At 39.1% G+C, this 12,684-nt stretch overlaps 1 protein-coding gene across 4 annotated transcripts in view; it reads right to left on the reverse strand.

Moving 5' to 3' along the window:
- Rap1gds1 (Rap1 GTPase-GDP dissociation stimulator 1) overlaps window positions 1-12,684 on the reverse strand; it is a 134,913-nt gene that overhangs the window by 99,743 nt on the left and 22,486 nt on the right. For all 4 annotated transcript variants that reach the window (XM_034501126.2, XM_034501125.2, XM_034501124.2 and 1 more), the window contains exon 2: window positions 11,870-11,977. In XM_034501126.2, the coding sequence (XP_034357017.1) occupies window positions 11,870-11,977 (108 nt within the window). The remainder of the gene's footprint in view (window positions 1-11,869; window positions 11,978-12,684) is intronic.

Here is a 12,684-nt window from a genome sequence, read left to right on the forward strand (position 1 = left end):
ATTACTATTTGGGAACATAAACTATGCTTCCTAGGCAAATTAATTAATAAACATTTCCTCTATTACATTCTTATCAATCTTAATTATTTTGTACTAATTTAAGTCAGCATTTGTTTTTGAATGAAGGTCATGGAAATTATCTGAACCTCTCTATTACAGTCAGTATAATTTTCTACTTTCTTCTCTTAAGAAAAAAGTTCCCCTTTTGTTAGTGTTATCCAACAACAATTTTATTAGCTCAAAATAATAAACACATTAGACCTTTACTATTTTTGATAATAACTGATTTGGCTAAGAAGGTCTTAATATTTAAAGTAGTTGATTTTTTTTTTCAAATCCACTCTGTTCAGACTGATTTTTTTTTTAAAACCAAAAGAGAGTTTTACATGAAATCAAGGTGAAGCATTAATAAAGACTGTAAATACTACTAGAAACTAAAATCAGCACCAGCCATCTCCCTGTTTATTACTAATTTGGAAGTTCAAGCCAATGTTAGTTTTACGGGAAAGACGTAAGAATATCACTTTGTGGAGTTCTGGCTGAAACTTCCGAAGAAAATATAATTCCAGAGAGTAGAAAAACTCCTGGTACTTTGAGAGAGATTTGCCTTAGTTATGTTTTTTTTTTTTTTTTCTCTATTGATTAAAACGCCATAAACAGAAGCAGCGGAGAGAGAAAAACAGTTCCACATCAGTACCACATCAAAGGAAGTCAGAGCAGAAACTCTTGGCAGGAACTCAAGCAGAGGCCACAGAGGTAGCTACTCACTGGCCTTGCTCCCACCATGGCCTGCTCAGTCTGCTTTATGATAGCACCAAGGTGTCCCAGCCCAGGGATGGCACTGCCCACAGTGAGCGGGCCTCTCTTATACTGATCAACAATCAAGAAGATATACCACAAGTTTGCCTATAGGCCAATCTGGTGGGGGCTCACAGTTGAGGTTATGTCTTCCAAAATGACTCCAGTTTGTGTTAAGTTGACATAAAACTAGGCAGCCCAATATAAGCAGTAAAGACACAGATGAGCTCATGTTCCCCATGTGTTGCCATGTGACACTCTGTTCCACTTCAGGTCTTTGTCAACAAAAGACATCACCAGTTGAAGCACCTTGACTTTAGACCCCTACACTATGAGCCAAAATAAATGTCTTTGGTTTCAAGCAACCTGTCTCAGACTAACAAAATTACTAAAGCAATGCATTTTACCCAGATTTTCAAGGCAACATGACAGTATTGCCTTTGGAGAAGCTATCAAATTACCAAGAACCAGCTGCCCTGCCTCATAAATATAATCTCCCTGCAATCCTAGTTCTCAGGAGGCTGAGGCAAGACAAACAACTCTTACATTTGAGGCTAGCATGAGTTACATAGTGGGTTCTAGTCCAGCCTGGGCTACAATGTAACACTATGTCTCAAATTTTAAGAAAGGAAAAACAAAACCACAGGTTTTAGTCTTCATGAGTGGATTAACCGCATCTTTAGGGTGCTGAACACCCTCTCACTCTGAGTTACTTGTCTTCCATCCCCTGAGTGCCAAGGTACTATATTAAGACTATATGATAGTTCAGTAGTCTCCATACCTGCCGGTACCTTGACTCTGGGGTTTACTTGACTCTGTCTCCACAACAATGTTACCACCAACAGTTGGGTGGTAGAGAGACATTCATTCTATCAAGACGGAATCATAAATAGACAAGGGTTAGCGCTTCTTCAATGTTGGCTTCCTGCACTGCTCAGCAGTGCCACAGGCTTGAAGGCCAGGTTTTCATATTTCAGCATCGTATAATCCCAAGCCTGTGAAAGCTCGAGATTTACGGCTGCACGGTTTCAAAGCCACTGGCTTACTGCTCTGGCGAATCAAGTTGGAGAGAGTTCTAGGCTTTCAAGCCACTTCACTTGCACCAGGCAGTCAGGGACGCGACTTCCAAGCCTCAGATGTCTGTCTCCGCAGCTCTTAAGTCTTAGCAGGTCCCTAGCCTCTTCCAACAACTGCAGCTTAGTCTTGACCCTTAAGTGTTCTTCATATGATGTATGTTGATCATATTCTCCCTCCCCTAACTCCTGTTCTGGATTCTCCCCATCTCCCTCTGTACCTAACTTTGTTCTTTTTCACTTGCTAGAACCAAAACTAAATAAATAAACAGAATAATAAAAGGAATGCCAAAACAAAATGAAACAAACATCCACACACACACACACACAAACACAAATTAAATTCATTTTGGATTGGTCAGCTATTTATAAATTAACCAACCTATATTTCTATAGAGCAAAACAAACTGACACATTAAGATAGTGCTTACAGGAGCTTGTCCCCTTGTGCAAAGTATAAGTCCTAAGACCTGTAAAATGTTTGAAATTATAGACAGTACCAGACTACACTACACACACACACACACACACACACACACACACACACACACCTGTAACTTCTTCGTGTATGGCTACCTAGCATCATGACTTTAGCACATTGGGGCCATTGTTAACATAAAGGCCATCCTAACACAAGCTGTGAAATACTATAACAGCCACTCTGATATAGTATAAACATTTATATTAAAATGTAATTAATATATAATATATGCTATTTTCCTCTAAACACACTCACCTAAGGTGAAGGTTAGCTTATAAGCAAGAGATTAGCAATAAACAATGACAGAAGAGTTAAAGCAAAAGGTGTGTGATGTGCTCTTGTCCTTTTACAATATCTTGCTGCTCAATTCTCTCTGTCTCTCTCTGTCTCTCTGTCTGTCTCTCTGTCTCTCTCTCTGACATGAGATAAAACCTTGCCTACATGGCAGATAAAGCGAGGCTTAGCACTATCTGCCACCATACACTCTGATCCATTAGAACTGTTTCTGTTCACGATTCCACCAACAAATGTAATGTCATTTATTTTTTATCACGTATTCTTCTCTTGCCTAGTTTAAGGTACAGCAGCACAACCAGCATAAGTCTTTCCTTCTTTGCAGTTTATGGGTGAAAAAGGTTTTTTTTTTGTTTTTTGTTTTGTTTTGTTTTGTTTTTCCCACCACAGACCTTTGTAACCTATGCACACATTTTTTTTCTTTCTGTTTAGTGAGAACCCGTTCCTTTTTATCTAAAGGGTGTACTTTGTGGGCTCTCTTAAGCATAATCAGATGGCAAACATTACCAGTTTTGAGTTGGGGGCCACTACTAAGTACTATAAGGGTCACTGGAGCACAAGTAATAAGATACTACCAGGGTCAACCTTTCGGACAAGCTCATCAGACACACGGCACTGAAAGCTGAGTCGGCTCCTACAGGACAAGCAGGTGAAGCAGGTAGCACACAGGTGATTTGTGCGCCGGGAGGAATGGAGCAACACCTTGTACTGTTAACGTGAGTAGTCAGCACTCTAAAGGCTACGAGTTCTTTACTTATAGAGCTTTCATATTTGTGTACCATGACCACCAGCCACTAGATCTGCTAATAACAAGACTCTTGTACACAACTAAAGATGTCAGTTAACTTCAAACACACGGCTGTAGAATACTAGAGATACATGGACTCTTTGCCGACAACAACTTAGTGCCGGAATGAGCAATATAAAAAAAAAATAAAGTAAAATCTAAAAATACTAAGAATTGTACTATGGGTCACTATGACATGATAGGTCAATTTTTACAAGTACCTGCTGAGTCCTTTTGATAGTCCTTTATGTGTAGGAAGTTTATCTCGTATTGTTTTCTTTGACTGCTTTGTCTTTAAGATTTTAATTACATGTACCTTTACAGATACAATACAGATCTATCTTTGATATTAATCATTTCTGATTTATTCTTTTTTATCTTTTATTTTCAACCTTTCTTTCTCATATTTTCAGCCACATTTAATTTACTGTAAGTTGCTAACATGCTTGTCATGTCCTTTCATTTCTTCTGGTCAATCCTCACTTTACATCTTCCTGGTCTTTACACACTTAGGTTTTAAAGTTTCTGACTCATTTTTTCCTTTTTACGTTTCTAAGAGCTTACTTAATGATATGAGTAAAGGCTACAGTGGGTGGTTTGTTTTCGGTGACTGCTTCATAAATTGTTTTTATTGGAAAAAATGTTTTCAACAGCTAAAATATTTGGGTTTTGTTTGTTTTCTGCTTTCTTCTTTATATACCTCAGCAGAAACTTCGATTCAATGAGTAATTTAATACAACTTATATACAGTAAAGGTAAAGACTTGAGATGAATACCTAGACTTTTTCATAAGCTCTCATGTCTAACCAAAACCAAAAGCAGTACGTAGTGTATATCTACACTAGTGTACAGTTTCATACAATAGTGAGTTTCACTGACAACTTGACTGAATTTGCAATGATCAAGGAAGCTCAGAGGAACACCCCTTGGTGTCTGAGTGGGTGCTTCAAGAGACAACAGAGGCAGCGTGAGAAGACACATTCTGGATGAGGGTGGCATCACTCCATAAGTGGGAGTCAGAAGGAACAAAGGTGGGGGAGAAGAAAAAGCTAGCCCAGTGTGCTTCCCCTCCTGTTCCCAGCCCTAGGCCAGTGTGCCTCGCCTCCCCTCCCTCCTCAGCCCTGCCCTGCCTTGCTTCCCTTCCTGTTGCTGGCCCTGCAGGCTGCTTGGCTTTTCACGTGTGCATCACTGTGCTCTTCCTCAGCGTGATGGACGGAACATTCTGAGACCTGATTCAAAAATCAACTTTTCCTCTCTTGTTTCAGGCTGGTATTATGGTCATGGTAACACAAAATTAATTAATATAGCATGTCTTACAATTTTGTGCTGCTCTTATTTCTATAGACGCTTAACTTCTCCGAGTTCTTGCTTCCTGTTTTTCACCAGGTATCCAAGAGTTACAGGTAACTTCTTCATTTCCCATAATAGTCCTCTTGATTGGCACATGAGATCTATGCACGTTCTTTGTCAGGAAAGGGTGTTGCAGAACCTTGCATGCTTTCTGGGCTAGACTTTTCCCTAATAATATGAACTCTATCTCCTAGTCTTGAATAAGGCAAAGATATGATTAATTGGTTTATCTTATTTCCTAATTGAGCTGCATGGAGTTTTAAAGACTATTATTCAGTGGAAGTCTTAAAGACTCACTTCATCAGAGCTACCAATGTCTTTTTATTTGACTACTTTACTTTAGTTGAGATATTCATACATTATCTTTTTCTTTTGTTCTTTCCTAAATTTATGTATGCACACATGTGCATGTCTGGTGCTCACAGAGGTCAGAAGAACATGGAACTGGAGTCTGGTGTGATTATGAGGCCTCTGTGAGTGCTGGGAACTGACTATGGGTCCTCTGCGGGAGCAACACGCGCTTTGGCTTGCGGAATCAGCTCTTCAGCCCTCTTTCACATGTTTTTCTCTTTAAAGATGTGAACTGGTGTTTGATTGAGGTGGTCAGATTCCCTGGAAGTGGACTTTAGACAGTTGGGAGCTGCCATGTGGTTGCTGGGAACTGAACTCAGGACCTCTGGAAGAGCAGCCACTGCTCTTAACTGCTGAGCCACCTCTTCAGTTCCTCACGTATTCTTAAATGCTCAGTTTCTTTATTAAGAAACTGTAGTATATCATTAATATTAGTCATAAACTTATAATGAGCCATGGAAACAACAACTAAGAAATGTAATATAAATAAAAGTAAACAACTGAATTTAGCCTGCACAGAAAATAGCTTCTATTCTGCATTTGATGTGATAAAAAAAGAGTAAAATCTTTTCTAGACAATGCTATGAAGAAGTAAGACAATAGTTTTTTTTTTTTTTTTTTTCATTTCTCCAAATAGCAGCAAGTCTACCTTTATTAAGAGTAAATTTCGTAGGGCTTTTGGTATACATCTGATGTTTCAGTTCCTCATACAGAAGCTAGATTTGCTACTACTAAAGGCACACCATAGGCTAAGACCAAAAAGACATAAAGGACATACATTTAGAGAAGTTACACGAACAACTTGTGCACAAAAGCATGTGCTTAGAATTACAGCCTGGGTGGAAGTCAAGAAACAGTAGAATGAGCTACAGGACAAGTGCTACCAAATAATCTGAGAATTTACCAAGTCAGTGAGATTAGTAACACGGAGCCAAACGCTGTTGACTCATGAAGACAAAGGTAAATACTAAACAAACAACTTTGTGATTTTTTTTATATTATGAACTATTTATCATCAGGTAAGTGACTGAGATATTTTAGAAAAGAAAATACACACACCAAAGAATGAAGCAGGTGAAGACAATCGAACTACCCAGGATAAGGGTTCAGACCAGGCTGAGATTGTTTTACAGACGACCGACCATTCCCTACATGCTCTCCCAGCCCCACCCCCAAACCCAGCAGAGAAGTACCAGTCTCATGTTTTAAAATGGAATAAAGTTAACAGGATTTTCAAAAATATGAATAAAATACTAATTTTTCTCACTTCTGCATCTTTAAACTAGTAGTTTCTCTTGCAAGATGCGGGAGGCTCCAAAATGTTTGGATACTGTGGGTTAGTCACTGTTTTAAATTCTCAAATGAGAATGAAACAGTGTAACCATACTATAACCCAGCAAACACTTGATGAAGGTCATGAAGCTATAAGCAGAATCAAAACGAAACCAGAACAAACAGCCTGATTTCTTGGCTGGTGGCCTTCCTATATTTACTAAAAATATTTAAAAAGTGAGATCAAAGTGTTTATATGAGTGAATGTTATTAATTTAGATCAGAGATTTATACAGAATACTTGCTTAAGCAAAATGTATTCTAGTGAGCATCCATATCTTCTAATTCTTACTTTTAAAAACTGACGTAGGTACTAAACCAATGAAAGACAAAAGCAAACAAGAAGAAATGCACATTAAAATCATATATCAAGGTTAAAAAAAATTCTAATTTCAGTAGCATGAGACAGCCAGTGTAAAGTCATTGTAGAGGCAGTCAATAGAGTATTGTCCTCTATCTAACAGCTACTAACCCTGTGAGCTGCAATAAAGACTGGCCTGGCATGATGAGACACACCCAAGGTGGGAATAATGGCACAAAGGTTATGGGGTAAACAGGTGCTTTCTGCTTAGATTTACGGCCTCATACTTAGAAGAAAGCATATGTGTGGAACTGTTAACTGACTTAGAACCCAATTCTGTGGGCCTTCTAGGCCCCAGAGATGAGTTAACTGACCGAGAACTACTATTATCTTGCTAAACTGACACAGCATCAAGCTCTTAGTCCTCAGCAAAGCAGTTTCTTTGTGAAGCAAACAGATTTTAATGCAGAAACTCATAACTGGCCAAAGCACAGAAACCAAGTGACTGAGGGATTCCCCGGAGACCAATGGGACATGTGTATCACTTCCCCTCCATCATGGCTCAGGGAACACGGAAGGAGGAAGAAGGTAAGTTCTTATTGCCGAAGACACCATGTGCTTTGGACACAGAACCCAGTAGATCTGAGCCTTATCTAACCTAGAAGCCTCTACCCTGAGAACTAGCTTTCATGGTATCAGAAGTAGCAGGCAGGCTTCCAAGGGGAGGGAAGCCACCAATAGTCCTACCCAGCTATGATGCCTATGAACTGCGACAATGGCTGACACAGCATGATGACCCTAAAGTTGTAATAGTGACAATGGCAGTTCTCTAACTGGACTTAAGGACTTCTCAACAATTGGGAAATCACACCTTGTACTGGAAGCCTAGACAACTCCTTGAGGCTGGTAGAGTCATGAATCTGGAAGAACCTACAGCCATCACTTTTCTAAGCTGCCTAACTCTTGAATGCCTTCTAAACATTTATCCTTATTCCCACAGGTAAGTGGAGCTTTCATGCCTGAAAAAAGATACTTCTTTCTGCAATAGACAGACACCACCATAGAAAACCACAACCAATAAAGACATAAAAAAACAAATGAAGGTGTGATGCCCAGCCCCAACTGCCTGAACACAACTCCTGCAACCTAAGGCTCAGGGAACACAGTGGAAGAAGGGCAGAAAGAGTCTAAGAAGCACAGAAGCAGGAGTCTGCTGTGAGACTATGTCTCCTAGAAATGTCACAGATGCCTACACCCACGATGTCTCGACAACATGGCTGCCGAACCAAGACATGTAGAAGACAACACTGACAGACATGCTAACTCGGAAAAGGAAAACCTCACAGGGCCCTAAACCTAGACATAGAACTAGAGGCAACTAAGGAATACTGAAAGCAGGAGAAACAGTGTCCTCACTGTGGAGCACCCATATTATTAAGCAACCTCCAGGGATCAGCCCGGAAATCATATACAATCAGTAACATACAGACAAGACATGTTTTATCTATATATTTAGGAATGAAGGTGAGAGAGCAGGAAGGGAAAGGGAAGAGCTGGAGGAAGAAAAGGAAAAGGGGAGAATGATGTAATTATATAAGACGTAATTTGAAAATGTCAGATACTGAACATCATCTGTAAGAACTGCTTCCTGCATCAGATTTTCTCAGTAGTGTTAGAAATGAGAACATTATAAACTTTACCTTAGACAGCTAATGAAACACTTTTTTCATGATCTTCCTAGGAAGCCATTAGTTCCTATTTTGTTGGTTTTGTTAAACACATTATAGGTATGTGACCTTAAGAGTCTGAGTTACACACTCTAACACTATTTTCAATAAATAACTCCAGATAAGCCAACATGCAGGTTTTTTATTTAACCCTACAAGCATACATGGCAATATTTCTTGGTCAAGTGCCAGTGACCAGCCCAGCACACAGGGTAGACTGAGGCAGGCAGCAAAAGGTGGTGTTGGTGATTGCAGGGCAAAAGTTGCAACTGCAGGGTGAATGTTGCTTACTATCTCGCGATTTTTCTCTTTCTTTAACTCTTGCTATTCTAAGGCCACTGGTTGGTGGTAATTAACTTCTGCTCCTAGCAGGCAAGGGATTAAGAAAAAAAAAAAAGATTAAGTTACTTGGCTCTTTTCTCTCTGGCTCATGGACCCCTTCTCTGGCCAAGCAAGAGGCTCAAAGTTTGTTAACTCTTCGTGAACCAGAGAGAAAAGGGGAAAAAAAGAGAGAAAAGAAAAGAAAGAGTCAGGCATGCAAAAAATAATAACAATAAAAAATAAAAACCAAAACAAAACCACTCACTCACTCTGGATGAAGCAGAAAAAAGAAGCTCCAACAAACCTTTATTTCTGTTCTCAATACTTATACTTTCTCTAAAAATTACCTCATGTGACTATTAGATAGAACCACCACAACAGGATAATTGATTACATGATTTCCTAAACATTCTTATATTCATTAAGTTCATAGGAAATTAAGGCAATAGTTCATATCATAAGGCTTAAATTACAACAGCAATGTTTACATGTCTTTCTATTAAGACTAGTATCTGACTAAGCATTCATTATCCATCTTCTAGATCCGTAAGTTCATTATAAGCTTAAAGCAATAATTTTTATGGCACAAGTTAGCCCAGTTTTATCAAGAGACAAATCATCTGTCTTCTGTTTTATTAGTTTTGAAGTTTTGTATAGATAAACTAGTCCCATTTATTTTTCTGTCCTTGCACCTACAATACATTGTCCATCCCCAGTTTATAATCTTTAGTTACCAGATAGTTACCTCGCTCTTAACCTAGAAGGAATGTTTTCCTTGATAGTAAATTTGTTCTAAGTCTACTTTCTTATCCTAGAATAATTAGCCTGTGACACATGATTACAGGGCTCCATTTGCAGCTTTTATTCTATTAGGAGCTTGATATTGTATCAATTTCATCAATTGGTCTATACACCATTACTATATGAAAGTACATCTTCACATTGATTCTGTAGGAAATCTGACCAATAGGGTAGGCTGGTGCCCAGGAGTTATTAGGCTGTGTAATAATGACAGGAGAGGCATATCTGCAGTGAGAAGCAATCCTGGGATGAAGTCTCTGAGGACCCTGCATCTCAGAGCTCAACCATCACACCCATGTAAAAAGGTGGACCATCTCCAGAAAACTCACTTGCTTGCCTTAGCCTTTCCTAGATGACTCCTGACAAACAAGGGCTTTAACCTCTGCTTCCCTTAGCCACTTTCCTTCCTCAACTCTGGCCTTTTATGCTTTCCAGAGGAAGACTCACACTTTCCACAGGTTGCCAAGGAAACCATCTTTATATCATTCAGTTTCTAAAGCTAATGGTTTTCTTTAAAAGTTCTTTTTTCCTCCCCTAAAAAAACATAGAGAAAAAGAAAAAAAAAAAAAAAAAGAACTGACAATGGGAAGCAAGCGAAGGTTATAACAGTACAACTCTTCAACAACAACAAAGACTGATCCTCAGTTTCCTTAGAGAAGTACGTTATTATGTAAAGCTGCCTACATAAGCACTTGTAAAATCAGGTCACCATGTTCTTTCTCGTTCCTAGACCAGCGCTATTCAAAAGAACTTCCTATGGTTATGGCAATCTTTTATACCTGTGAACTTCCCAAGTCGTCAGCTGGCAGGCTACTGAAAAACAAACAGGAAGCTCATTTGAAGTTTTGCTTACTTTCACTAAGCATGAATAGCCATGCTCCCACTGTGGCGGCAGTACAGAAGTCAACCTTTCCTTTCTTTTTTCTTTACCATCTTGAGCACTGTACAAATATTCTCATTGAGTAACCTCTGTATTAAACAGACAGTTACAATATCAAAAGGAAAGGTAACTGAAACTCAACTTTAAAGGATAATTTAGAGTATGAATCTGAAATGCCCTACAGCCTCAGCCTCGTGTGTGGATGCTGCCTGGCCACCAGCTGGCAACGCTATGGGGAGATGGTAGAAACTTCTAGTCAGTACTACCTAAATGAGGTCAATTGTGAAGGGTTTTCCTTTAAAGGTCCCCAGTGCCTTCCTTTTTCTACTTCCTGGTTGTTAGTCAGTGAACAACTCTGCCCTATCACTACCTGCCAGGATGGACTGACACAGGGAACCAAAACAAGTCTTTCTTCCTCTAAGTTGTTCTTGTCACAGTGAATACAGGATAACTTCAAAACGTGTTCTTTTTGATGAGGTAAGCACATGGCTATAATCTATTAATTTACATTTTCTAGGCAGTTTAATAAAAACTAAAGTCAAAAAGAAAGATCGCATCTAAGGCTTGAAATTGAAACTGTAACAATATATTGTTTTCTGACCTCTCCAAAAGCTACATAGTTAGTCCATGAGGAGAATAGACTAACCAAATACAAATATACAAGTATAGTACAATGAAGTCGGATTATGGAAACAACTGAAGATCATTTTATACATTTAAGTCAAATCCACTCACTATGATAAGACAGAAATTAGTGCGAGTAGATCTGTTATATCAAACGCAATCATGTATTGTGATAGTCAATGAATTACGTGATTTCTCTTTGGAATTATTTACTAGACACTGAGCATCAAGCCTGGACCTTGGTTTTGAGAAATGTTTGTTATGACTGCTGATGGTTCTTTCTAATTTAATCTATACATAAATATATAATCTTACAATAACATTCTTCTAAAAGAGAAGTGTTAAGAAGAATAATGGTAAGTATTTCAAGGCTCCTTTAGTTTCTCCCGTCTCCTCCTCACACAGAAACAGTTTTGTCTCTTATTTTTTGCCCTGTTACAAAAGCACTAATGTAGGTGTTGTAGGGCAGTAGCCATAATGGCTCCTCTGTGGGGCTGGTATAAATGTCACCACCACCAATCAACTTCTCTTTTTTTTTGCCCATCAGTTGGGCTTTCAGTATTTTACTTTCGGGTGGAGGGTGGGTAGGCGGACAGAATACTCCAAACAATTTCAACATTCAAGAAAGAGATTCAAAGGAATACAAACTATGTGAATTCCAGTTATGTGCCTGACTATATACCGATTTCTAAACAATGTGGACTTGATCCGGTCTTGGTCTGGAAATTTGAATAAACAATGAAACTTACTATTTTGAGCCAAGGCTTGAAGCAGACAATCCAAGCATCCTTCCAAACTGCCCTCTGTCCTGTCAGAAGCTGTTATCTTCAGCTTCTTTAAGGTGTCACTGAGATTATCTGTTAACAGAGAGAGAAAATCAGAACCCTTAGGAGTTGAACCACGGTAGAGGGTAAACAGTTGCTACTAGTGTGTAAGTTCCCACTGGGCAGAATTAGCCTCCAGAGCCGGGCGGTGGTGGCGCACGCCTTTAATCCCAGCACTTGGGAGGCAGAGGCAGGCGGATTTCTGAGTTCGAGGCCAACCTGGTCTACAGAGTGAGTTCCAGGACAGCCAAGGCTATACAGAGAAACCCTGTCTCGAAAAAACCAAAAAGAATTAGCCTCCAGATACACTCAAGTGGCCCTGGATGCAGCACTGCAAAATTTTAAAACTGTCCATTTAAGTCAAATATGAAATAGCAATTCCATTTATAAGATACCACAAATATTACAGATTATCAATGACTCTTTCCCAATATTCTTATGCCTTACTGAAGAAACCAAATAAATACATGTGAGAAAATTAGTCATAAAAGCAGTTTAACAAATTATGTTTGCTTTCCTATTTTCCTCCTATTCTCTAATTTTACATTTACTTACTGAGGGAGGGAGGGAGGAGAGAATATGTGTGTGTGTGTGTGTGTGTGTGTGTGTGTGTTCACTCATGCCAGGTACCTGTGTGGCTTTGAAGAGGTAAGTTTTCTCCTCCTACCCTACAGACTCAGGTTGTCAAGGTTCAGAGGCCAGCACCAGTAACTCACTAGCTCTGTACCCTTGTAAAGACG

This window comes from Arvicanthis niloticus, chromosome 4 (assembly GCF_011762505.2).
Source record: "Arvicanthis niloticus isolate mArvNil1 chromosome 4, mArvNil1.pat.X, whole genome shotgun sequence".
Classification (NCBI taxonomy): Eukaryota; Metazoa; Chordata; class Mammalia; order Rodentia; family Muridae; genus Arvicanthis; species Arvicanthis niloticus.